We start from the raw sequence: 25251 nt of genomic DNA on the forward strand, positions 1-25251 counted from the left end.
GAAACCGCAGGGCAAAACCGCAGACCAAAACGCAGGAAAACCGCAGGTCACTTTACCTGCGGTTTTACCTGCGTTTCCGCGCGGAAAAAACCGCAGCGGAATCCGCAACGTGTGCACATAGCCTTAGAGTGAATTGGCCATACCTGCTCAGTGACCTCTAGTTTCTATAGATCACAGATCAAGTACAGGTCTTTGTTATGGTCCATTGGCATTTTATCTCTGTAAAATACCCTTAATCCAATTTTATTTGTTTCCATACAAAACTATTTCAGTTAAGTTGCCTGTGTTTTTTTTTTTTTTTTTTTTTTTTTATAAATAGCGTCTTTCTTTTATTTCCATTTTCAAGGAGCAAGAACTTATGAAAATAGTTGGAATAAAGTATGAAGTGGGCCTACCTACTCTCTGCTGCCTTAAACTAGCCTTCCTTGATTCAGACACTGGTAAATTGACTGGAGGCGCATTTACAATGAAGTGAGTTAATTTTTTTTTAAATTTGTATTGTTTTTTTAAATTTTTTTTGTGGGTTGGAAAACATAAAAAAAATCCTATCAATAAATAGCTTGTCATAAGTGTTTTCACACGCATGACTTGTGTGTCCCCGCTCTGTCAATTTCTATGGGAGTAGTGGTGTAATACGTGACCCCTCTCCATCCATTATATTACTACTCCCATAGAAGTAGACAGAGCGGGGTCACACATTACATCACTGCTCCCATATAAGTGAACGGAGCGGGGGGGGGGCGGGGGGGGCACACATTACACCACTGCCCCATTGAAGTGGATGGAATGGTGTCACACACTACACTACTACTGCCTTAGAAATGTGTGACCCCACTCTGTCAACTTCAATGATAGCAGTGGTGTAATATAGTGGGCATTGGATACACTGCTCCGTGGGGTATTGCCATGATGGACTTTAGATACACGGCTCTGGGGGGGTAGCACCACAGGTGTACGTAGAAATCATGTGGTCCCATAGCAGAAGTTCTAATTGCCCCCCATACAGTATAGTGACCCCACAGAGCACCGTACAGTATAATGCGCCCCACAGAGATGAACACAAATGGAAGTCCCCAGTGGCTACAGAAAAATAATAAAAAGAAAGTTCACGTAGTGAATTTAATTTTGTATTAAAAATAATTCATTATATAATCAATAATTATTAATAAAAAAAATGAAAATCGTGGCAACTTCTATTTAAGACCCCTGTTCCTGCCATACCATGGCTGTTCTCCTGTGAAGACCAGCATGTGGCTGGTCTTCATAGGAGGAAATGATTTTTACTCTGTACTGCAATTTTGTGGATCTTCAGTGTATAATATAAACGGTCGAACATTCACTGGATCAAGTTGCCTAGAAAATGTTCTAAAAATTTAAATCCCCTTCCCCATTTAAAAAAAAAAAGGAAAAAAAATTCAAGTGAAATATCACTGTCTGTAAATGTTCGATCTATCAAAATATAAAATTAACCCCGTCAGTAAATGACGTATCAATATAAACTTAAGCCCGCCATGCGAATAATAATAAGCCCTTATACTGTTCCACCAGCAGAGTTCTCAGTTTATTTTCACCACTTAAAGGGTGTCTTGTCAGTATAGAATGACTGATCAGACCAAGTACAGGTGCTCGGTGCACCATTGTCATGGCCAAACATTTGCAGTGGCATGTAAAAATTTCGGCATCCCATTGTAAAATTTACTGTTGTTGTAAGCGGCTAAGCTAGTTGAAGATGAAATGATCTCCAAAAGGCCTTAAGTTAAACATGTTTCCTTTGTATTTTAGGCAAAATACCCGTATATCCGTATATATTCGTGTATAAGCCAACCCCCCCCCTAATTGTGCCACAAAAAACTGGGAAAACTTATTGACTTGCGAATAAGCCTAGGGTTAATGGTGGTCCAAGAAGATGCTCCATAGATAAAAGCCCCATATACAGCTGCACAAGGGTTAATGCTGGCCCAAGAAGATGCTCCATAAATACCCCCCATATGCTGCTGCACAAGGGTTAATGCTGCCCCATAAGATGCTCCATAAATGCCCCCCATATGCTGCTGCACAAGGGTTAATGCTGCCCATCAGATGTTCCATAAATACCCCCATATGCTGCTGCACAAGGGTTAATGATACCCCGTAAGATGCTCCATAAATACCCCCCATATGCTGCTGCACAAGGGTTAATGATACCCCGTAAGATGCTCCATAAATACCCCCCATATGCTGCTGCACAAGGGTTAATGCTGCCCCATAAGATGCTCCATAATACCCCTATAATATGCTGCTGCACAAGGGTTAATGGTGCTCCATAAATACCCCCATATGCTGCTGCACAAGGGTTAACGCTGCTCCATAAGATGCTCCATAAATACCCACCATAATATGCTGCTGCACAAGGTTTAATGCTGCCCCATAAGATGCTCTATAAATACCCCCCATATGCTGCTGCACAAGGGTTAATGCTGCCCCATAAATACCCCCCCATATGCTGCTGCACAACGGTTAATGAGTCTCCATAGATACCCCTTATTTGCTGCTGCTGCAATTAAAAGTCTCGTGGGGCCAGGTGCCGGTGTCCTGAGCCCCCAGCTCCGGCGATATTTACCGCACCCTGTTCCATCGCCGTCCACCGCTGTGTCTCCCGGGTCTCTGCAGTGATGTTCAGCAGAGGGCGCGCACTGACTACGTTATCGCGCCCTCTGAGCTGAATGTCACAGCAGGAGGAACCGGAGACACAGCGGTGCACGGCGATGGAACGGGGACAGGTGAATATTGCTCTGCCCCCATCATACTCACCCCCTCCTGGTGCACGGTCTTCTCTGCAGCCCCTGCTTCTCCATCGGTCGTCTGCTTCCTGCATTCAGCGGTCACGTGTTACTGCTCATTAAACTCATAAATATGCGCATATTCATGAGTTTAATGAGCTGTACCACGTGACCGCTGAACGCAGGAAGCAGACGACCGAGGGAGAAGCGGGCTGCAGAGACGTGCCAGGAGGGGTGAGTATGGTCTCTGAAACCCCCGCCCACCCCCGGTATATGACTCGCGTATAAGCCGAGGGGGGGCATTTTAAAACTTGCAAAAAGGAAAATAAGCCAATGCAAGAGTTTGGGCACCCTGCATGGTTAGTACATAGTATCACCCTGTAGTGCAGCGGTAGCACCCTATGCAGTGATGAGGCAATGACCCAGCAAAGTTCCAACGTAAAAGGCTCTATAATGTTCAACTCAAAGCTTTAATGTCCAACTCACAGCACTATACAGTACACGATATCTTCCGTAATACAGTAGGGAACCATACCCTCCAGTTTGTAGTCAATAAACACGCCAGTCCTCCTCCTTGACCGGATGCCATGGGCGATTACACCGCTGTGGATGCCAGACCTCTCAGCTCCCTTGGCTGTTTGGCTCCGCTTGCCTGTGTTGCCTAACACAAGTGGAGCTCTGCAAAGCCTACTGCGCTGCACTCTAGCAAACACCAAACTGACACGCCTAAACCCTATACTGCAGGGTTTATAACTAGCAACCTGTGGCCTTCACCCACATGGAAAACCTGGGCCGGGAATGAAACAGACTGCACCACTTCCATCTGTAGTCTGTTTCAATATAAAAGCCTAGAGCAGGTTTTCCCTAAATCTGACTTGGGCAACTAACATGTCTAAGACCTATACTCCCTTTAGTCTGCATTGCAACTACAGCTACGCCTGTGACTTGAATGCACTCATGGCCTCAATATGCCTCTGCGCATCCTGGGGGAACACACAGCGAACCCTACATGTGACACCGGTCACTGCCTCACAACCCTCTTTTGCAAGTATCATAGCTTGTAAACGCTTTTTTTTTTTTTTTTTTTTTTTTTTTTTTTTTTGGTCAGCCAAGAGTCTTTCAATTCTTGTTTGAGAGATATTCATCCATTCTTCTGTGGAAGCTTCGTTCAGTTCTGTGAGATTCCTGGATCATCTGCCCTTTTATTTTGAAGTCTAGCCACAGATTTTCATTTATGTTCTGATTAGGGGACAGTGAGAGCCATTGTAAAACCTTCAGCTTGCACCTTTTGAGGTAGTCTGTGGATTTTGATGTGTGTTTAGGATCATAAGCCAGTCTCTTTTCAACTTCAGCTTTTTTTTACAGATCGTGTTAGGTTTGCATCAAGAATTTTGTTGAAATTTCATTGCATGCATTCTTTCCTTTACTCATAAAATCTCCCCCTTGCCATTGGCTGCAATACAACTTCAAAGCATGAGGGATCCACCCCCATGCTTAATAGCTGATGAGATGTTCTTTTCCTGAAATTCTGTGCCCTTTTTTCTCCACACACAGCTTGATCATTATGACCAGAGTTTGAATTTAACCTCATCGGTACACATGACTTGTTTCCAAAATGCATCAAGCTTGTTTAGATGTTGTTTTGTATACTTCTGATGCTTAATTTTATGGTGTGGACACAGGAGAGGTTTTCTGCTAATGGCTTTCCATGAAGGCCATATTTGTGCAGGTGTCTCTGCAAAGTAGAACAATGAACCATAACTCCAGAGTCTGCTCAATGTTTCTGAAGATCTTTTGCAGTCAAGTGGGGGTTCTGATTTGCGTCTCTGGCAATCCTACATGCAGCTCTCACTGAAATTTTGCTTGGTCTTCCAGACCTTATCTTGACATTTGCCATTCCTGTTAACTGCCATTTCAAATTTACCTTATTTTTCAGATTATAAGACTCAACTTTTTTCCTCCAAATTTGGGAACTAAATGGGAATGCGGCTTATAAATCAGTATTGAGCTTACCTGGATCACAGGAGTCGGGGTCGCTGCTTTAGGAGGCCGGTGGCAACAGGAGTGGGGCAATGCTGCGGTACTTGGGATCTCATTAGATGTCTGTGCCGGTGAGCAGAGTCACCTTTCTCGTTCATTTTCTGCAGCAGGCTTTTGGAAAGTGGCCTCCGAAGGCAGTGCATGCACAGATTGAGACCTTGGGAAACTAGATCTCCATTTGTGCATGCAGCGCCTCTGGCGATCATTTTCCCGAGGCCCACCATAGAGAAGAGAATTGGAAATGGGACTCCCGTCATCACCTCACCAGCTCTGACATCTGAGCGCCCAGGCACCGCAGCATCGCCCCACTCTTGCCTCTGGAAGCAGCGATCCTGCCTCCTGTGACCTCCACCATCTCTCAGGTAAGTTACCAGTAAAACGGATTATAAGATGCACCACCATTTTGATTTAAAAAATAAAAAGTTTTCCCCATTTCCCACCCCAAAATTTGGGGTGCGTCTTATCTGCAAAATACGGTACTTTTCTAACTGAGGAAAGGGCAACTTGAAAATGATTTGCCATCTTATAGCCTTCTCCTGCTTTGTGGGCGGCCTCCATTTTCATTTTCAGAGTTCTCGGCAGCTGCTTAGTTAGAAGAACCCCATAGCTGCTGTTTTTTTTTTGTTGTTGTTTTTTTGCACAAGGTTAGAAGACGCCGGGTTTTTAGAAGGCAGGGATATTTGAATCACTTGGCCTTTCCTAATGATGATGGTTATCGAGCCATAACCCTAACAAGCTAATTAAGGTGTGAAACCTTGGTTAAAGTTATCTGAGCACACAAACCTCCAAGGGTGCCCAAAAATCTGCATCGGCCCATTTTCCTTTTTGTCATTTCTAAAATGTAAAAAATGACTATTTTTTTTGCCTAAAATACAAAGGAAATGTGTCATCTTTAACTTTAGCCCTAAAAGAGATCATTTCATCTTCAATTTGCTTAACTGTTCACAATAACAGTAATTTTGACCAGTGTTGCCCAAAATTTTACATGCCACTGTAAGTGCACCTTTACACCTACTTGTTTTCCCTGTATCACCACCTGCTTCTTCGATTGACAGCTCTGGCTTTATAGAGCCAGAGAAAAACAGAGGTAGATGCAAAACAAGAATTTGGAAAGTGCACTTAAATTTTTGGATGTGCCAAAGGGTGCACAGAGCGCCTGTACTTAATTTGAACATTCATTCTGTGCTGACAGTCCTGTACTTGTATTGCCCTGGAGAATCAAATTGCCAGGTCATTTTTACTGAATAGTGAACACTGTTCAAAGAAAACAATATTTTTTTTGTGTGAGATTCCGACACATTTGGAATTTTTTTCTTGCTTTTCAGTACATAAAATATAAAAATGAATGGTGCAATTCAAATCTACAACTCATCCTGAAAAAAAAATGTCCTCACACAGCTATGTAATCAGAAAAAGAAAAAAGGTTATGGCTCTTGGAAGAAGAGGGTAAGGGGGAAACACAAGCACGAATATGGAAAGGAAACACAACACTAAAAAGACATTGATGTTAAATCATATTAGTATTCCTTCAATTCATGTGTCAGTAGAAAGACAACTGCATGTAGTGTATAATTAGAAGTTTTGAGATTTTATTCTAATATTGATTGTTATATGGCTGGTAATGTTGTTGTGTCTTGGTTCAGATATCATGATATGCCAGATGTGATAGACTTCCTGGTTCTTCGTCAGCAATTTGATGAAGCACATCGTAGACAGTGGAAAATAGGTATGTATGCCTGGCTGTAGCCAATAAAGATTTGTAGGATTATGATAACCGTCCCTGTTCCTAAATGTGGCTTTTTCAGCATAGTGTACATTCAATGGCACATAAAAAGACATACTTTGAACCTCTCCCTCTGTCACCAGGTTTTCTTTTTCTTTTTTTTTTTTTCTCGTCTCCCTTTTTATAAGCGTCTTATAAGGATTTTTTTTTCCTCGATTCCTGGCATTATCTAATATCGTATACTCATTTGAAGAACGCTGTTTGTTTTTCATTCATTTATTTATTTTTTTCCCTGCTTGATGTACATACCATTTTGTAATCACATTATTTTTCCATTATTGGATCATCAAAACACCTCACTTCTGGCATTTTTTTTTTTTTTTATATAAATACAGCATTAAATATACATGAAAATTATGATATTTAGTACTTCAGACTTTAATAGATGCTGCCTTTCCAATTTCCATTTTTTGCGTGACATGAGAGCTTGTTTATACGGGACTAGTTGTACTTTTGAATGACACTATTCCTTTTACCACAGTTTTCTGGAAAACTGGAAAAAAATTGGCAGAAAAATTGAGAAAAAAAAACACGCAATTCTGACTTTTTTGGGGGAATTTTTTTTATCTTGTACATTTTGTTTCAGAAATTACATCATAACACTATTCTGCTCATCCGTATGATTATGGCCATGCCAAACATGTCCATTTTTAAAAAAAAACTATTTTATGGGTGAAAAAAATCAGTTTGCAAAAAAACACCAAAAAACATTTTTGGATCGTCGCCATTTTCCGAGACTCATGACGTTTTTAATTTTGTATTGATGGAGCTGTTTTTTTTTTTTTTTTTATTTTTTTTTTTTTTTTTTTTTCTTCCTTTCTCCCCAGAGCATGACTAAGTTTTTATTGATACCGTTTTAGGATAAATGTGGTGTGATCTTTTGATCACTTGTTACTGCATTTTTGCAGCTACAACAAAAAAATATTTTTGGCATTCTTGATTATTTTTTTTTCGTTTACAGTGTTTACCCATCAAGGTAATTATTTTTATATTTTGGTAGATCAGACTTTGATGAATGCTGCAATACCATATGTGTTTTTTTTCTTAATTTTAAATGGGAGTGGTTTGAACTTTATTTTTTTTAATTTCATATTTTTTAAACAGTCTATTTTTAACTGTTCTTAATTGTCCTTTTAGAGAACTTGAAGTTGTGATTGGCATTGCTGCATATATAAAAAATCACGGTCTCCTTTGAATCGTGGCCGCAGGCAGGGTTTCAAAGGAAGCTCTATAATGATGAGCACAGGATCTTCGGCAGACCTCATGCTCCATTGACCTAATTCTGACTTGTACATGTATGGCACATGTCGCAAAGGGGTTAAGCTGTTAACTGCAGCAGGCAATGCTCGGCTCCATCCGCTGCTGTAGAAGAGCGAGTGTCTTTCTTATATTGAACTTTTTCCCAAGTAGACTCGTCGGAACTTCTTTGACAGTGCATCCATTCTTTGAGCCTATGTGTCCTTTATAATTGTCCAATAGCCGAGTACTGCACGCCTCCTCTGTTTTCATGCTGTTAATGGCTGCGTGATAGAGGCAGACCCTGGCTGTATCTGCGAGCAGTAATGCAATCTCTACTTTTATTATAGCAAGATATAACTTTTTATCTCATAGGGCTTCGGTTTCGGTCTGTTATTGATGATGCTTGGTGGTTTGGAACTATTGAGAGCCAGGAACCACTACAAGAAGATTACCCGGATAGCCTTTTCCAGTGCTACAATGTCTGGTATGCATTTATTTATTACATTTTCTTATGTGTTGTAAATGACTATGTTTTGACATGCAAAAGCCAACACTGTACAAGCTGAAATATTCACATGATCGGGATTTCTTCTGTCCCACATTCGTATGTTCTCTAACAATAAAGGAAACTTGTGGTATGTTCACAAGGGCAGATTTTTCTTCTGTATTTTCCACAGCATAGCACAGTATTGGCAACTTTAAATGAGATATTAGCAAACCTCATTCACTTGTTAAGGATAATGACTTGTAGTCTAAATTTTTAAATACTCAATGTATCACTTCATGCTGCAGATCTCCTCTACATATTCACTGTTTACGATGCATAAGTTGAATTCCTTGGAAAAATCTCTAAGAAAATTGGTGGCAAAACCACAGTGATTAATTTTTCTCCTGAATTTATGATGGAATAAAACTCTGAAAGAATCAGAATACATGATCTTCAAGTTTTGTAAAAGACAAGTGAAATGGTACAGTAGAAAAGAGCAAGAGGTCACAGTCCACAATGGAAATAAAATTTTCCGAAGGGCCTTAAGGATGGGTGCTGTGTCATCCAATAAATCTACAGGAAACTTTGCACCAAACAACCTGTCTTCTTGGTCGCTTCATTGAGGGGACACATTAAATGACGGCATGTCCCATGGATGGGGAAACAGAAGAGCATAAAAAAAAGTTTAGAGGGGTTGTAAGTCTGTAACCTAGGTAACTGCCGCTTGCAGAGCCATTCTTCGTAGACTCATGTTGGCCAGCATGAAAGTATGAACCCTGTAAAATTTTGAGTGTCGTAACATTTAGCAGTGGCACCCTGTCCTTAGCTAAATACACTTTCAGATTAGAAGAACATATCCAGCACGTGATAGATGACTTAGAGGAGGAGAAACCTCAACGAGAGTCTGAACATCTGAATGAGACCATCACTGACAGGTAGATGGTGATGTACCGCCCTGACCACTTCCAACTTTTGTTAAAAAATTATGCCGTCGGATGAGAGAGAGAGATCTACAGAAGAAAAGTAGAGCAGTTGCCTCATTAAGGTTAAAAGTTACCTTAGGGAGAAAATAAGGTACTGGCCGAAGACTACTTCATTCTGAAGATTAGCAAGGAACACAATGATGGGAGATTGCTGTCATCTGGAGACTGGTCTAATGGAAATAATTACTACCAGTAAAGCATCTTGCCAGGAGAGCAAGAGCGGGGTACTGTAAGGCCTCAAGGACCAGGATGAGATCCCATGGATCCAAAGGGAGACAGTAAAGAGGAACTGAGTGAGCCACACCTTGAAGGAAAGACCTGATTACGTGCCTAAATCCAGATGCTTTTGAAAAGGAGAGAGAAGCGCATTTTGGCAACTATGACGTACGTGCTCTTAATCATAGTCGGAATCATTGGAAAAACTGAAGCCTTCACAACTGTGGCTTCAACAGCCTTGCTGTTAAATTGAGCGGCAACGAATACATTTGAAAGAAGGAAAGTAGGTCTGGATAATCCAGGAGTCGCCACTGGGAATCTTGTGAAGACTGATTACTTTTGCCTACCAGGATCTTCTATACCAGTCTGAGGGACGATTATGATGGGAATTTATGACTTGATCTTCTTGAGCAGTTTAGTTAAATATAATTGGTATCGGGTCAATGTCTGGTTTCCCGGTGAGTCACTCCAATCTGAAAGAAGACTTCCGAGTGGAGAGACCACTTTCTTGCAGATAGTCCTTCGTTGCTTTGGAAATTTGTAATTTACTAGTCTAAATCAAGTGTGTGGACCACCAAGATTGGCACAATTCTTATTCTGTCAAGGCCAGAATCTGAGAGACCTCTGTGATGGCTATGCGACTGTGTGTCCCATCTTGATGGTTGATTCAAGTCACACCAGTGACTTTTTCGGATGGGATGTGAACAGGGAGAGCCACCAACTAGCCCTGTCAATGTAAAAGGGACAAACTAATGGCTGCTGTGGAATAGGATGTTGCGGTCACTTGGACAACTACCGCGATCAGCCATGTTGGTGCAGAGTAGTTCTTGGATCTGACTTATTCTGGATGTAGACCAGGTGCAAAATTGTTGTTAGCATAGTTAAATGCTCCATAACTGTGTCCAAGGTTTAGACACATTGGTCATAGAGACAGAATAACGGCCTTTAAGGGAAGGGGCATGCTCGGGTTTCAGTGGGCTCCAGATCCAAAAAAGGCAGGGGAAGCTCTATGTGTGCAAGTAACGCAGGACACATCTGTTGGCCGAATGGGGATTCTTTTGCGGACTCGGGCAATAATGTGACTAGGGCCGAAAGGACAGGCTGGTGTGTGCAATCCACTCAGATGATATAGCAGAACTGAGAACCCTGTAGGGAAGGGGAGAATGCAGCTGGAGTTTTGTGAATATCTGTTTCTTGAGGAATAGACATAGACAACCTACCTGGTCCTGGAAAGGAGCTTTGCTCGTAGTGGACGATCCCTTTCATCTGGGATGAGGAACTCAAGTATAGATAGAATGTTAGTGGTGTTGGTAGAAAGCACACATAGGCGGTATGCCTCAGGTAGTCATCGTGCAGGAAATATAGTGGAGCCCAGGGAGAGAGGAAGAGGAGCATGCACAGGTTGAAGCCTGGGTCCGGTTTTAACTCCTGGGGGTCACTCATGACCCTTAATCGCCAACTAGGCTGTAGCTGAAACCAAGGCCTAAATTAGAGGCCTGGCTCCAGCGGGAAATATGAGGACTGCAGTAGGCCCCTTCGAGTGATTAGGCCGAAGCCTAATTAGTCCCAACCCTTGGAAGGCACCGAGGAGTCTGTGGGGAGCGCGCCGCAGGTAATGAAATTGGACAGAAAACTGGATCTTATCTGTAGGGAAGTATAAATTGCAAATATATATATATTTTTATTTTAGAACAAACATCGCAGTAAAAAAAAAAAAAAAAATACTAAAGAGAAGCCAGCGCGCAAGACAGAAAGATGCAGGGAAGGCATATTCGCCTGTCCTGGAGAATATTGTCCCGTGATCCAGTTCTTAGGCAGTGAACCACACTTTGGTGGGCATTTGGACCGAAGACACAAGGCAAAAAATCATCAATACCAGTACCTGAAAGCCAAGAGCGTTAGTAAATGGTCCTGACATCTATATGGAAGACAATACCGCCTGCACAATTGGAGACACTGTTTTCTGCCTTTTTTTTAGGATTACAGAGAATCAATTTTCAATCTGTTTCCCTAATATAAAGGGGAAAAAGGATTACTAAAGTTAATTAAAAACACCATAGGTAGAGACAAGTCTCAAGTCTCTTTCTCCAGGGCTGGTTTCCCTCACGGCACCAGGCACTTAAGTTTTATTAATATCTCACGGTCTCTGTGACTTCATGCGTCGGGCAAGAAAATCATACAGTGAGCTATCATTCAAGCTAAAAGTTAGAGTTGAGTGAAGAAACAACCTCAGGAGGCAGTGGCTCCTTAAATGTTTATCCTGGTCAGAGCATGTGATGACTAATATGCATATGTATTAAAATGCTAATTACTCAAGAATGCAGTAACAGATTAAAGATATAAAGGTGTCAATAGACTTATAATTCGAAGACTTGCATGCCTATTTATGTGGTTTGTTGGTGTTGATCTTGCTGACAGATTCCCTTCAAGAAAAATTATTTGAAAACTACTATTTGAATGATTTACCTTGTTGATGTGGGTATAATAAACACTGGCGCTCCTGAGAACAGAGGAGGGAAAAGGGGGAATCTAATAAAACAGGATAAAACAAAATAGCAGCTGCTGGTATCAAGCAGGGCTGTGGAAGTCGGTAAGCCAAACCTGCGACTCCGACTCCTCAATTTCCCTTACACCAACTCCGACTCCAAATCCGACTCCATGACTCCGACTCTCACATATATTGCTTATATTTAAGTGAAGAATTTATTCTAGTACAATGCGAACATCAGACATTAAATCATTTTTATGATACAATAATCAAGATTTTAGATAGAACATAATATTTATTGGAATACAACTTTAGAACACAAAAAACTGTAATAAATTGTAAACGTGTAATACACTATGTAATATTGATTACATATATATATATAGTGTGTGTGTGTGTGTATGTGTGTGTGTGTATGTATATATATATATATATATATATATATATATTGTTTGTAATAAACTATAAGTGGCAAAAAACAGTTTTCAACAAAAACATACTAAATAACATTTGTGCAGTCTATGAATTTGTTCTAAGAAATAAAATTGCCTCCATCAGATCCTCCTTCATAGATGACCTAAAATCTGACCTAATAATTTTAAGGCTAGAGAACAACCTCTACAGTAACTTGGGTTGGAGGCAAAGCCGTAACCACATGGGCAACATCTCTAACATTTTCCGGATATAAAGGAATTGCCTCATGCACAGTCAGTTTTGATGAACGGTTGAATTTTTCTATTTCTTTGAGAACAAGTGAAACATTTTGCTGAAATATGGTCAATCTGCTTGCTATAGGAGACAGAGTGAAATCTTTTTCCTTGCGACAACGCTTTGCCTGCTCCATGTCATACAAACACTTGTCAAAGTCAAACTCCTCAACTGATGAGGATGAAGATATGGCAGCAGTAGCACTGTCAGGACCCGAGTCCTCTTGCGCCTGGCAGTCCTCCTGTAGGCCACTCATCCTAACTGCTACCTCAGTCAGAGCTTCTTTTCCTTTAGTAAGCTGTTGATCATCAAGCAATATACGATGACTTGGGTCCACATAAACAGCTGCCAGAAAAATTTTATTTTCCAATAGCTGTGTCTCCGTTTCATTGAAGCAAAAATGCCATGTGCGATTAAACAGCAAAATAGCAAGTTCTTCCGCTCCCTCATGAAAATGCCAGTAGTTAAATCCTCAGCTTGTAATTTTTTAGTCACAGTAAATGGGTGATAAAGCAATTCCTTCAATCCAGCCACCTGTGTCCATTGACCTTCATTTAGGGTTACCTGAGGGTTCGCCATATCTATAAGAAACAGTTTTAGTTGATCAACAATTGCCCTTTTCCAGCACGTCTCTTCAAGATGGAATCAATTTTAGGGGTTCTGGCGGCAATAACCAATTTCCTCACTTTTCCAATCAGATTTCCAGCATGTCCCTCTTGCAGCCTATCTCTTATTGCCAGCTGCAGCGTGTGCACAACACAGCCCATGTGATGAATAGGAAAATGTTTTGAAGCAGCTTCAACAAGATCATCTATTTCTACAGTATAATTTTGCTGTTCTTCTGTAGTAATATCTGTTTGTTCCTCAGTTACATGAACAGCACTGTGGCCTTCCATCTCAAACATACTGAATCCTGAATGTTCCTCTAGCTGTTGTTCATTACTCTCATTCATCAGTGTAATTGTACTTATGTTTGAAGCATTGTCCGTTACAATATCAAGAACCTGTTCTTTTTTGAGTTCGTAATCTTGCAGAACTTTTTCCACTAAGGCCTGGAGAAACTGGCTGCTGTGATGAGCTTTAGTATCTTTTACTGCCAGCGTGTTGGTAACAATTTTTGTTGTCACAAACATATCGAACATTGATGGCAAAATAGTTCACTCTGTGACGTGTGCAGCCATCCATTTTAAGAAACATGAAGCATCTTTTGAGAGTCTTTTTAAGATCTTCCTTTTGTTTAAGGGCTTCTTCAATCACTAATTTTCTAATACTTTCTCTTTCCAGAGAAACACCAAGTTTGGGGGCCATTTCTCCATTAAGAGCTGTAAAATGTTAATGGTACACCGTCCTTCACAACAAGCTGTATGAGCTGTCTTTTAGACTTATCTGCTGTCATTGTTACAGTAACTTTGTCACTTACAAAATATCTTGATAATGATGTTTGAGACGCTCTTTCCTCCTCCTTTGCCTGGCAGGAAGTGTTAGTCTGTGTGCTACCCAGCTTTCATTCTTTTTGGTACAGATAAGATATGGAGACAGATATGGATAGATAGAGCAGATTTCTAATCTGCTTTTGATATTGAAAATATTATCTATGAGCTCAAAAACCTTTCAGGTGATGCGGTTTTTTAAAAATCCGATTGGCTTTTGCAGCTGAAAAACGTATCCACAAAAAACGCAGCAAAAATGCTGTGTGTGAATGTAGCCTTAGATCAGGAATAGAACAGCCATTTATAGGCCATTTCATAACTTTCCCAAATTCCTATGAAAAAATATTCAGCACATTCTGCATTGAACTACTGTACCCAATTTATTATATGTTTTAGGAGTCTGAGTCGGTCCATTTTATACCGACTCCAACTCCGACTCAGACTCCACCAAAATGAGCACCGACTCCACGACTCCGACTCCACAGCCCTGGTAGCAAGACAGAGTCTGTGCACACTCTGTCAATAAAAGGTAAAGTTATGTAAATATATGAAGAACCTGCACTAGCTATTTGATAAAATAGCGGTTCTGTACTCAAGGTACAGTATTCACAAAATTCCCTCAAGTGAAGTCCGCCTAGTAAATATAGTAAAATTAGTATAATAACCAACTGGTTAAACAATTGGTGCCAGAGCCAAATGTACTGTATACATATAGAGATTACTTAAGTGTGCAATGACAGTGAATAATGAATCCACCAATTAAAAGTGATTAGGATAAAATAAAAACATGGATTGCAGTACACTTAATCTAGTGAAGTGCGGTGGCTGCAGGAGCTTAGCCGTCATGTGGCGTTCATCTGGCATGTAGAGTGATGGCTAAAATAGCTGAAGGGGGTAGTGAAAGTGTTGCTGGTGCTGCTGGATTCTGAAGTGGGTAAGCTGCGGCGGCGTGTTCCGGCCAAGAGACGCCGTCTGTAGGCAGCGGGGATGAGGGGGCGGAGTCTGGGTTGACGTCACCGCGAACGGGGAGAGGAAGGGAGCGCGAGTGGGCCAAAACTGTGCCAACGCGTTTCCAAGGTTCACGGACCTTCTTCGTAAGGGTTACGTTAACCGTTAACATGTTGCGTTTTTGTCCTTTTTATTTTTTTGCTGTGTTTTTATCTTTTGTGCATGCTAAGATTTTAGTGTCCTCACTAAAAAAAAAAAAAAAAAAATCCATGATGCAACTTATGTAGGTTTCTGCACGAAAACCGCAGCAAACCTGATACCGAAGTTTTGGTTTTTTTTGCTGCGCTTTTTCAGTTGCTCTTTGCTTGCTATGGGTGAGGAAATGCTGAAAGTGACATGATGCAGTTTTCAAAAAAGAAAAATCATTTTTCCAATTCAGTCGTGAAAAGAAACCAACGTGTGTTCATGAGATTTCTGAAATCTTAGCTTTTGCTGGTACTGTAAAACACAACTTAAAATTTGCATAAAAAACTCACCAAAAACGCAACGTGTGAAGATTTTCCCTCAAGGAATTGGCCAAAAAACACAAGGGAATACTTATGCTAGCAAAGTCTGAGAATCCTGAAGTGCTGTGCACATGATCAGTAATTACTCTGTCGCCTCATTGGGGGACACAGAACCATGGTGTTATGCTGCTGTCCACTAGGAGGCGACACTATGCATAATCTGAAAAAGATTAACTATGGCTCCTCCTCTGCAGTATACACCTCTGGACGGCGTCAGCCTTCTCCAGTTTTTGCTTAGTGTCGCAAAGAGGCACACCTAAAGATTTTTTTTTTTCACTTCGTTTTTTCTCGGATAACATGAAGAAAAGCGGGTCTCCCGTGAGACTCCCGGCATGGCTCCTTCGGCCCCCTATTATGGGGTGCCCGGTTGAAGTAGAGATGGCTGTTCCCCATGTCACTCCTTCCCCAGTCCTGCGGGTGCTGGCTCGAAGTTGAGACCCCCTCCTTCCCCAATTCCTTTTGGTCTTGGGTTGAGGTCGAGGCGAGGAAGAAGCCCCCTGATGGTGACAGGAGCACCCTCCCTAATCCCCCTCTGGGGGTGTTAGGTTGAGACGCCTCAGGTAGGGTCTGTACCTCGGTAATCTGCAGCTCACTGTATCCAGGGACCCCAGCCCAGCTGCGGACTCCTGTCGGGGCCGGGGGGGAGTGCAGGCAGGCATGGCACATACAGAGACAGGGCTCCCTGCGCCCCTGTCTCTGCGGCAGCACCAGCTACATAGCGCCTCAGGGGGACCCATCACAGGGCCCCGCTTCCAATTGTGGCCCCACCACTAGCCTGCCTTTCAATCCGGGGGGGGGGTCCGGTTAAGATCCGACCCCCTCCCGGACTACCGCGCCGGCCTGGAGCCCTTCCTGGGCATCGATATGTAATTTAGGCCGCAGCTTCGGCCTAGCTGAGGTCGCCGCCTCCTCTCCGCTCCCCGGATGGCAAATATGACACTTACATATCTCTTCGCGCTCTTTCTCAGCTTTCCGCCCCCTTCTTCTCCCTCATCTTCTCGGCGGCCATTTCTGACGCAGGCATCAGCCGCACCATGCCAGCCAGTCTCCGGGGGGCACAGGACTGTGGATCTTCGGCGCTGGACCTAGGGGCACACTGGTGGGGTAAAATCACAGCTCGGGTTTTTTTGCTCGGCTGTGAATCCGGATTCCCTGTAAGGCTCTCTTATAGGTTTCCCCTGCATATCCACCCCTGTAGAGCTCTCCCATAGCCTGCCCTTCCGCATTCTGTGCACTATGCCAGGCTCAAGGTACAAGCGAACCAGGCAGGACTGCTTTTATGAATTCTGCACAGCCTGCAAAACCACTCTCCCCAGTGGCAGCACTTACCCCCACTGTCGGGACTGTATCCAGAATACTGGGTCAGAACCCCAAGAGGCTCCTACCAATGCTTCAGCGGATGCTACCACGCCGGAATGGGCTTCACAGATGTCTGTCTATGACGCAGTCCATAGATAACCTAACCTCCACATTACTCCAGGCTCTGCAGGGTCATGTCTCGGCTATGAGCGTTACCCAGCAAAGGGACAGCTCCACTCAGGAACAGGCCGTTTCTGGCTCTCCCAGACGTAAGCGGACCCACACGTCACGTTCTTCTGCGTCATTCCATAGCACACGGTCATCCCCCTCTAGGGAGAGACACCGTAGTTCCAGGTCACCTAGACCGTCCCCTACCAGAGACAGACAACGCAGATCTCCACAGCGACCCCCGACCACAGGAGACCTCCGCCCCAGCTCACCCACCAGGGAACGCCTCAGCGATACGCAAGATTCAGAAAGCATCTGTGACTCTGACTCAGACAACGAAACGGAGAGGTCTCTGGTCCCTTGTCCCCCTAGCAATACAGTGCTGGTTGAGGACATAATCTCTTCCATCCATCGGGTGCTGGACATTTCCGATCCAACCCCGGAAGCCCCAGAACACAAAATTTGCTTTGAAGGTGTTCTGAAACCACCTAAGGTCTTCGCTAACCACCCAGAATTTCAGGCGATCCTTACTAAACAGTTTTCGCAGCCTGAGAAGAAATTCACCAATCGCAAATATTTGGAGGCTAGGTACCCCTTCCCACAAAAGGACACCAAGCAGTGGACAGATCCACCCGAAGTGGACCCCCCAGTCTCTAGGCTAGCAGCACAGACCCTCCTCTCACTGCCAGATAGATCAACCCTCAGGGACGCAGCAGACCGGCAGGTAGAACGCATGGCTTGTTCAGTTTTTGAAGCGGCAGTGGCCTCCCTGGCCCCCGCATTTGCTTCAGTTTGGGCGGCCAAGACCATTCTGGCTTGGGCCAAAAAATTGCAAGCTGGCCTCCAAGCTTCAAATCCTGAGGTGCTGGACCAAGCGGTTCAAATAGCAGTGGCAGCAGATTACATGCTTCATGCAATCCTGGACTCCGCAAGAGGTGTAGCGGGGATAGCAGCGAACGCCATCACAATTCGGCGTATCCTCTGGCTGTGGGAATGGAAAGCGGATGCGGCCTCAAAGAAGTCCCTTACGTATCTCCCATACCTTAGTGGACGGCTTTTCGGTGAAAAGTTGGACACAATGATATCCAACGCCACTGGGGGAAAAAGTACCGCTCTCCCTCAACTAAAACCTAAACGCACGTTTAAACGGCGTAACCAAACTCTATTCCGATCCTTTCGGAATTCTTCAGGCTGGTCCGTCTCGTGCCCAGCACAAAATCGTAACCGCTCTCCATGCAGGGACAACCCACGGGCGGCGCAGAGGCCGGACAGGACCGACCTGGCAGTCGAAAGCAGGCCAGGCGAAGCCCAAAGGAGGAAAACCTCAGAATTTCGCCTCATCGTGACTCACGAACTCCGGAAGACACACCACCTGTAGGCGAACGATTTCTACTCTTTCAGCAAATCTGGCTGCCTATTACAGAAGACAGGTGGGTCACGGAAATAGTGTCTTCCGGATACAAGATAGAGTTCACTTCCAGTCCACTGAAACGGTTCTTCCTCTCTGTTCCACCAAAACCGCCAGACAAGGCTCGTGCCTTCCACCAAGCGGTCTCCTCTCTCCTTCAAGCAGGAGTCGTAGTACCGGTTCCGGCGACCGAACGCTTCCGAGGGATCTACTCCAATCTATTCGTAGTCCCCAAGAAAGGAGGCAGCGTCCGGCCCATACTAGACCTAAAACAACTCAACAAATATGTACGGGTTCGTCATTTTCGCATGGAGTCCCTTCGGTCCATCATTGCGTCCATGGAGCAGGGATAATCTCTCGCCTCCATAGACATACAAGACGCATACCTGCATATACCAATTGCTCCCGCCCATCAAAGATTTCTCAGGTTCGCGATCAACCAGGACCACTACCAGTTCGTGGCTCTCCCGTTCAGACTCGCCACGGCTCCCAGAACGTTTACCAAGATCATGGCAGCCACCATGGACGTTCTACACTCCAGAGGCATTGTAGTCGTTCCATACCTGGACGACCTTCTCATCAAGGCTTCCACCTTCAAGGACTGCGAGGCCAGCGTCTCAATCACAATCAACACTGAGTCGCCTGGGCTGGTTAGTCAACTTGCAAAAGTCATCGACTACCCCGAGTCAGTCCCTGACCTTCCTGGGGATGCTATTGGACACCTCCAGGGGGCTGATGCTCCTTCCCAGGGACAAGGCACTGGCTCTCCGTCTGGGAGTTCGCATACTCCTCCGCAATTCCCCCCCATCTCTCCGGTTTGCCATTTGAGTCCTCGGCAGGATGGCAGCAGCAATGGAGGCGGTGCCATTTGCCCAGTTTCACCTCAGGCCTCTTCAACTACCCATCTTCAAGTCCTGGGACAGGAATCCTTTCTCCCTCGACAGGGAATTCCGGCTAACATCGTCAACCAGGAGGTCCCTACACTGGTGGCTCAAGCCAACTTCGCTTGCAAGGGGAAAATCCTTTCTCTCAGGTCAATGGAAGTTCCTGACCACTGATGCAAGCCTGACAGATTGGGGTGCAGTGCACCTACATTACAGGGCACAAGGCAAGTGGTCACCAGTGGAAGCGACTTTGGTCATCCACATCCTGGAAATTCGGGCCATCTTCCTGGCATTGAGAGCCTTTCATCACTTGCTGGCAGCCCCTCATGTCAGGATACAGTCGGACAATGCCACTGCGGTGGCATATGTGAATCACCAAGGCGGGACCCGCAGTACCCAGGCGATGAGAGAAGTGGCACATATCCTCCACTGGGCAGAAGACACGAGGTCGGTACTCTCTGCGATCCACATTCCGGGTGTGGACAACTGGGAAGCCAACTTTCTCAGCAGACAAGGAATGGACTCGGGGGGGGGGGGGGGGGGGGGGAGGAGTGGTCTCTCCATGACGAAATTTTTCACCAGATCTGCCATCGCTGGGGGACCCCGGACGTGGACCTAATGGCATCCCATCTCAATGCCAAGGTCTTCAATTTCACGGCCAGGACACGCGACCAGCGGTCGCTCGGAGCGGATGCCCTGGTTCAGGACTGGACTCAGTTCCTGCTTCTGTACATTTTTCCACCCCTCCCCCTGATCTCCAGAGTCGTGAGGAAGATCAAACAAGAGGGAGTTCCAACCATCCTGATCACGCCGGACTGGCCCAGACGTACATGGTACGCCGACATCGTACAACTTACAGCAGACGCCCCCTGGCGTCTCCCCGACCGTCACGACCTTCTGTCACAAGGTCCGTTCTATCATCAGAACTCAGGGGCTCTCAATTTGACGGCGTGGCCCTTGAGACCTGGGTTCTAACCCAGGCAGGGCTCTCACCGGATGTCATTACGACCATGATCGGGGCAAGGAAGCCAGCCTTCGCCAAGATCTATTACCGTACCTGGAGAGCTTTCTTTACATGGTGCGATTCTCGTGGACAGGTCCCACTCCCTTATTCCCTCCCAAAGGTACTTGGTTTTCTTCAATCGGGCCTGGACGCCAGGATATCCCTAGGCTCGCTTAAGAGCCAGGTGTCAGCGCTTTCAGTGCTTTTCCAAAGGCGTATTGCTAACAAGCCACAAGTAAGGACTTTTCTCCAGGGAGTTTCCCGATTAGTTCCCCCCTACAGACGTCCACTGGAAACGTGGGACCTCAACCTGGTCCTGACAGCATTGCAGGCACCACCTTTCGAACTCCTTAAGGAAGTCCCACTCCGCATTCTGTCACAGAAGGTGGTTTTTCTGGTGGCAATCACCTTGCTACGCAAGGTGTCTGAATTGTCAGCACTCTCCTGCAGACGGCCCTTCCTAGCCTTTCACCAGGACAAGGTGGTTCTCCGTACAGTACCATCCTTCCTTCCGAAGGTTGTGTCCAACTTCCACCTCAATGAGGAAATTTCACTCCTTCCCTTTGCCCGGTTCCGTTTCATAGAGTGGAGACTGCTCTGCATACGCTTGACCTCGTCAGGGCATTGCATATATACGTGTCTAGGACTGCACCCTTCCGGAAGTCTGATTCCCTTTTCCTTCTTCCAGAAGGCGCTCACATGGGTCTGCCGGCTTCCAAAGCTACCCTTGCCAGGTGGATCAAGTCCACCATACAAGAGGCTTACCGCCTTAACAATTCTCTTCCGGCCGGTATCACGGCACACTCTACGTGGGCAGTAGGGGCCTCCTGGGCCATTCGGCGCAACAAGTGTGTAAGGCGGCCAATTGGACTTCTAGCCTACACACGTTTACGAAACACTACAGTGTTCATACCCAGTCCTCAGCGGATGTGAGCCTGGGTAGACTAGTTCTGCAGGCGGCAGTGCCCCAAGTTTAAGGACCTGCTAGCACAATATTCGTCCTTTGCTTTCAACCCAGGGATTGCTTTGGGATGTCCCATGGTTCTGTGTCCCCCAATGAGGCGACAGAGTAAGGCTAGTTTCACACTAGCGTTTGAGCGCAGCGACGGCCTGCGCACGGCCGCCGCTAAGCCCCGCCCCCTGCCGCGCCCCGCCGGTAGCTCCGCCCACCGGCGCATGAAGCTGCAAGCGCCCTGCGTCCCCTATCTTTATCACAGGGGGCGCAGGTCGTGCGCAGTATGTGTTTGGCGGCGCATGCGTCCTTTTGACGGTGCGCCGACCTGCGCCAAACGCAACCTGCTGCAGTTTGGTTGCGTCGACGCACCGTCAAAAAGGCGCATGCACCGCCAAACGCATACTGCGCACGGCCTGCGCCCCCTGTGATAAAGATAGGGGACGCAGGGCGCATGCAGCGTCATGCGCCGGTGGGCGGAGCTACCGGCGGAGGCGCGGCAGGGGGCGGGGCTTAGCGGCGGCCGTGCGCAGGCCGTCGCTGCGCTTATAAACGCTAGTGTGAAACTAGCCTAAAGGAGATTTTTGTGTACTCACCGTAAAATCTCCTTCTCTTAGCCTCTAATTGGGGGACACAGCTCCCACCCTGTTGCCCTTAACGGGCCGTTGTTATGGTTGAGTTCTCATATTGTTCTTTGAGCTCGTACAGTCATGGCCAAAAGTTTTGAGAATGACACAAATATTAATTTTTACAAAGTCTACTGCTTCATTTTTTCTAATGGCAATTTGCATATACTCCAGAATGTTATAAAGAGTGATCAGCTTAACAGCAATTACCTGCAAAGTCAATATTTGCCTAGAAAATGAAATTTATCCCCCAAAACACATTTCAACATCATTGCAGCCCTGCCTTAAAAGGACCAGCTAACATCGTTTCAGTGATTGCTCCATTAACACAGGTGTGGGTGTTGATGAGGACAGGGCTGGAGATCAATCAGTCATGATTAAGTAAGAATGACACCACTGGACACTTTAAAAGGAGGCTGGTGCTTGGCATCATTGTTTCTCTTCTGTTAACCATGGTTATCTCTAAAGAAACACGTGAAGTCATCATTGCACTGCACAAAAATGGCCTAACAGGGAAGAGTATCGCAGCTAGAAAGATTGCACCTCAGTCAACAATCTATCGCATCATCAAGAACTTCAAGGAGAGAGGTTCCCTTGTTGCCAAAAAGGCTCCAGGGCGCCCAAGAAAGACCAGCAAGCGCCAGGACCGTCTCTTAAGTGTTTCAGCTGTGGGATCGGGCTACCAGCAGTGCAGAGCTTGCTCAGGAATGGCAGCAGGCAGGTGTGAGTGCATCTGCACGCACTGTGAGGCGGAGACTCTTGGAGCAAAGCCTGGTCTCAAGGAGGGCAGCAAAGAAGCCACTTCTCTCCAGGAAAAACATCATGGACAGACTGATATTCTGCAAGAGGTACAGGGAGTGGACTGCTGAGGACTGGGGTAAAGTCATTTTCACTGATGAATCCCCTTTTCGATTGTTTGGGACATCTGGAAAGCGGCTTATTCGGAGAAGACCAGGTGAGCGCTACCACCAGTCTTGTCTCATGCCAACTGTCAAGCATCCTGAAACCATTCATGTGTGGGGTTGCTTCTCAGCCAAGGGAATGGGCTCTCTCTGTCTTGCCTAAAAACACAGCCATGAATAAAGAATGGTACCAACCAGAATGTCCTCCAAGAGCAACTTCTCCCAACCGTCCAAGAGCAGTTTGGCGATCAACAATGCCTTTTTCAACATGATGGAGCACCTTGCCATAAAGCAAAGGTGATAACTAAATGGCTCAGGGAACAAAGCATAGAGATTTTGGGACCATGGCCTGGAAACTCCCCAGATCTTAATCCTATTGAGAACTTGTGGTCAATCATCAAGAGACGGGTGGACAAACAAAAACCTTCAAATTCAGACAAAATAAAAGCATTGATTTTGCAAGAATGGACTGCTATCAGTCAGGATTTGATCCAGAAGTTGATTGAGAGCATGCCAGGGAGAATTGCTGAGGTCCTGAAGAAGAAGGGTCAACACTGCAAATATTGACTTGCTGCATTAACTCATTCCAACTGTCAATATAACCTTTTGCTACTCATAATATGATTGCAATTATATTTCTGTATGTGATAAAAACATCTGACATTCACACATAAAAACCAGAGGCCAGCAGATCATGTGAAAATATAATATTTGTGTCATTCTCAAAACTTTTGGCCATGACTGTACATAGTGGCCTTCTTACAGGCATGGTTATGTGGTTTCTGTTATGTTCCTCCTAATGCTTTTGCACAAAACTGGAGAAGGCTGATGCCGTCCAGGGGTGTATACTGCAGAGGAGGAGCCATAGTTAATCTTTTTCAGATTATGCATAGTGTCGCCTCCTAGTGGACAGCAGCATAACACCCATGGTTCTGTGTCCCCCAATTAGAGGCTAAGAGATTTTACCGTGAGTACACAAAAATCTCCTTTTTCCTTTCCATATTTTTGCTACTTTCAAATCTGCAGCTTGTCAATTTCTTATGCGTTTTTGCAGCGTTTTTCACCCATTGACTTCAATGGAGTCAGTCAAATACGCAATAAAAACGCAGGTATAAAAATGTTTGCAGATTTGCTGAAATTTTGCTTGCGGTTTCACAGATTTCATATTGGGTGTTTCCAACGCCGGCAACCATGATTGGCGGTAACATTACCGCCGGTAAGATCTTTACCATCAGTCAGAGCCCTGCAGATCTGACCATGATAAAAATCTTACCGCAGGTCACAGGACACTACTACTCCCATCAGCCAACACATGCTGTCACTGATTACAGCAGGAGCAGGCGGCAGCTGATTGGCGCACAGCAGGCTCCTGTACTCAATGTTAGAAAAAAAAAAAGCAGATAACTCGCTTTACACTTAATCCCTGAAGCCCTTTGTCTCATGTAAAAAAACAAACAAAAAACCCCCACCATATACTCACCTTAACACCTAATCCTGCCCATGTCACCTGGAAAAGAGAAAAAATAATAAACCACAATATCCCTCACCTAGTCGCTGTAATCCATACTGTCACACAACTATTCGGATCACTTGTAGAGAAGTCACACCAGCTGATTAAACTGCGTTATCCGACAGCCGGTGACTCACTGACTGGAACATGTAATCGCTCCTGCAGTGTGTAGCTCTGAGCTGTGGTGAGAGTTCACTAGAGTTAATCTGCTAATGATTCCTGGTGATCTCGCTTACTGCACCTCTGCTGCTGCATGTTCTCACGCAGCAGAGGTGCTGTAAGTGAGATCACCAGGGCTGATCAGCTGATAAACTCCTAAACTTTCTCAGCGCTACACACTGCAGGAGTGATTACAGGCTCCTGTGTCAGTGTGAGCCTGCTATCCTTGAGAGCAGTCACATCAGTGACTGCTCTTAGTCATTAGGATCTTCATGGGCCATTATGGATTATCTGTTCACTTTGGACAAGTGAGGAAAATTGTTTATTTTAATTCATTTATAGGGGACGTTGGCTTCAGTGGACTGGGCGATGACGTGAGTATGGTTTAATTTAGCTTCAATAAAGGAGTCTGTGTTATCAAATAAAGGACTTTATTCTTGGTGTTTTTTCACTGAGGTTAGTAATGGGGAAGCTTTATAGATGCCTCTCCATTACTAACATCTAGATTTGAGGTCACCTCACAAAGCAAAGGTGACATCACCCCCCTAACTATAACCCCACTTTTTCACCGCACCAGGGCAAGTGGGAAGAATGAGGCTTTTTGGGGCGGCTGACAGCTTATGTTTTTAGTCTGTGATGGGGCTAACATCCATGGTCCCTTCCCAGGCTGTTAATAACAGCCCATAGCTCTCT

General features: G+C 45.0%; 1 protein-coding gene across 2 annotated transcripts in view; it reads left to right on the top strand.

Annotated features, from left to right (window-relative positions):
- Window positions 1-25251, top strand: part of PHIP (PHIP subunit of CUL4-Ring ligase complex) — a 412470-nt gene that overhangs the window by 281147 nt on the left and 106072 nt on the right. For both annotated transcript variants that reach the window (XM_073589700.1, XM_073589702.1), the window contains exons 26-28: window positions 347-471; window positions 6443-6525; window positions 8194-8305. In XM_073589700.1, coding sequence (XP_073445801.1) covers window positions 347-471; window positions 6443-6525; window positions 8194-8305 — 320 coding nt within the window. The remainder of the gene's footprint in view (window positions 1-346; window positions 472-6442; window positions 6526-8193; window positions 8306-25251) is intronic.

This window comes from Dendrobates tinctorius, unplaced genomic scaffold, assembly GCF_039654945.1.
Source record: "Dendrobates tinctorius isolate UK_male_01 unplaced genomic scaffold, ASM3965494v1 ptg000111l, whole genome shotgun sequence".
In the NCBI taxonomy this organism is placed as follows: Eukaryota; Metazoa; Chordata; class Amphibia; order Anura; family Dendrobatidae; genus Dendrobates; species Dendrobates tinctorius.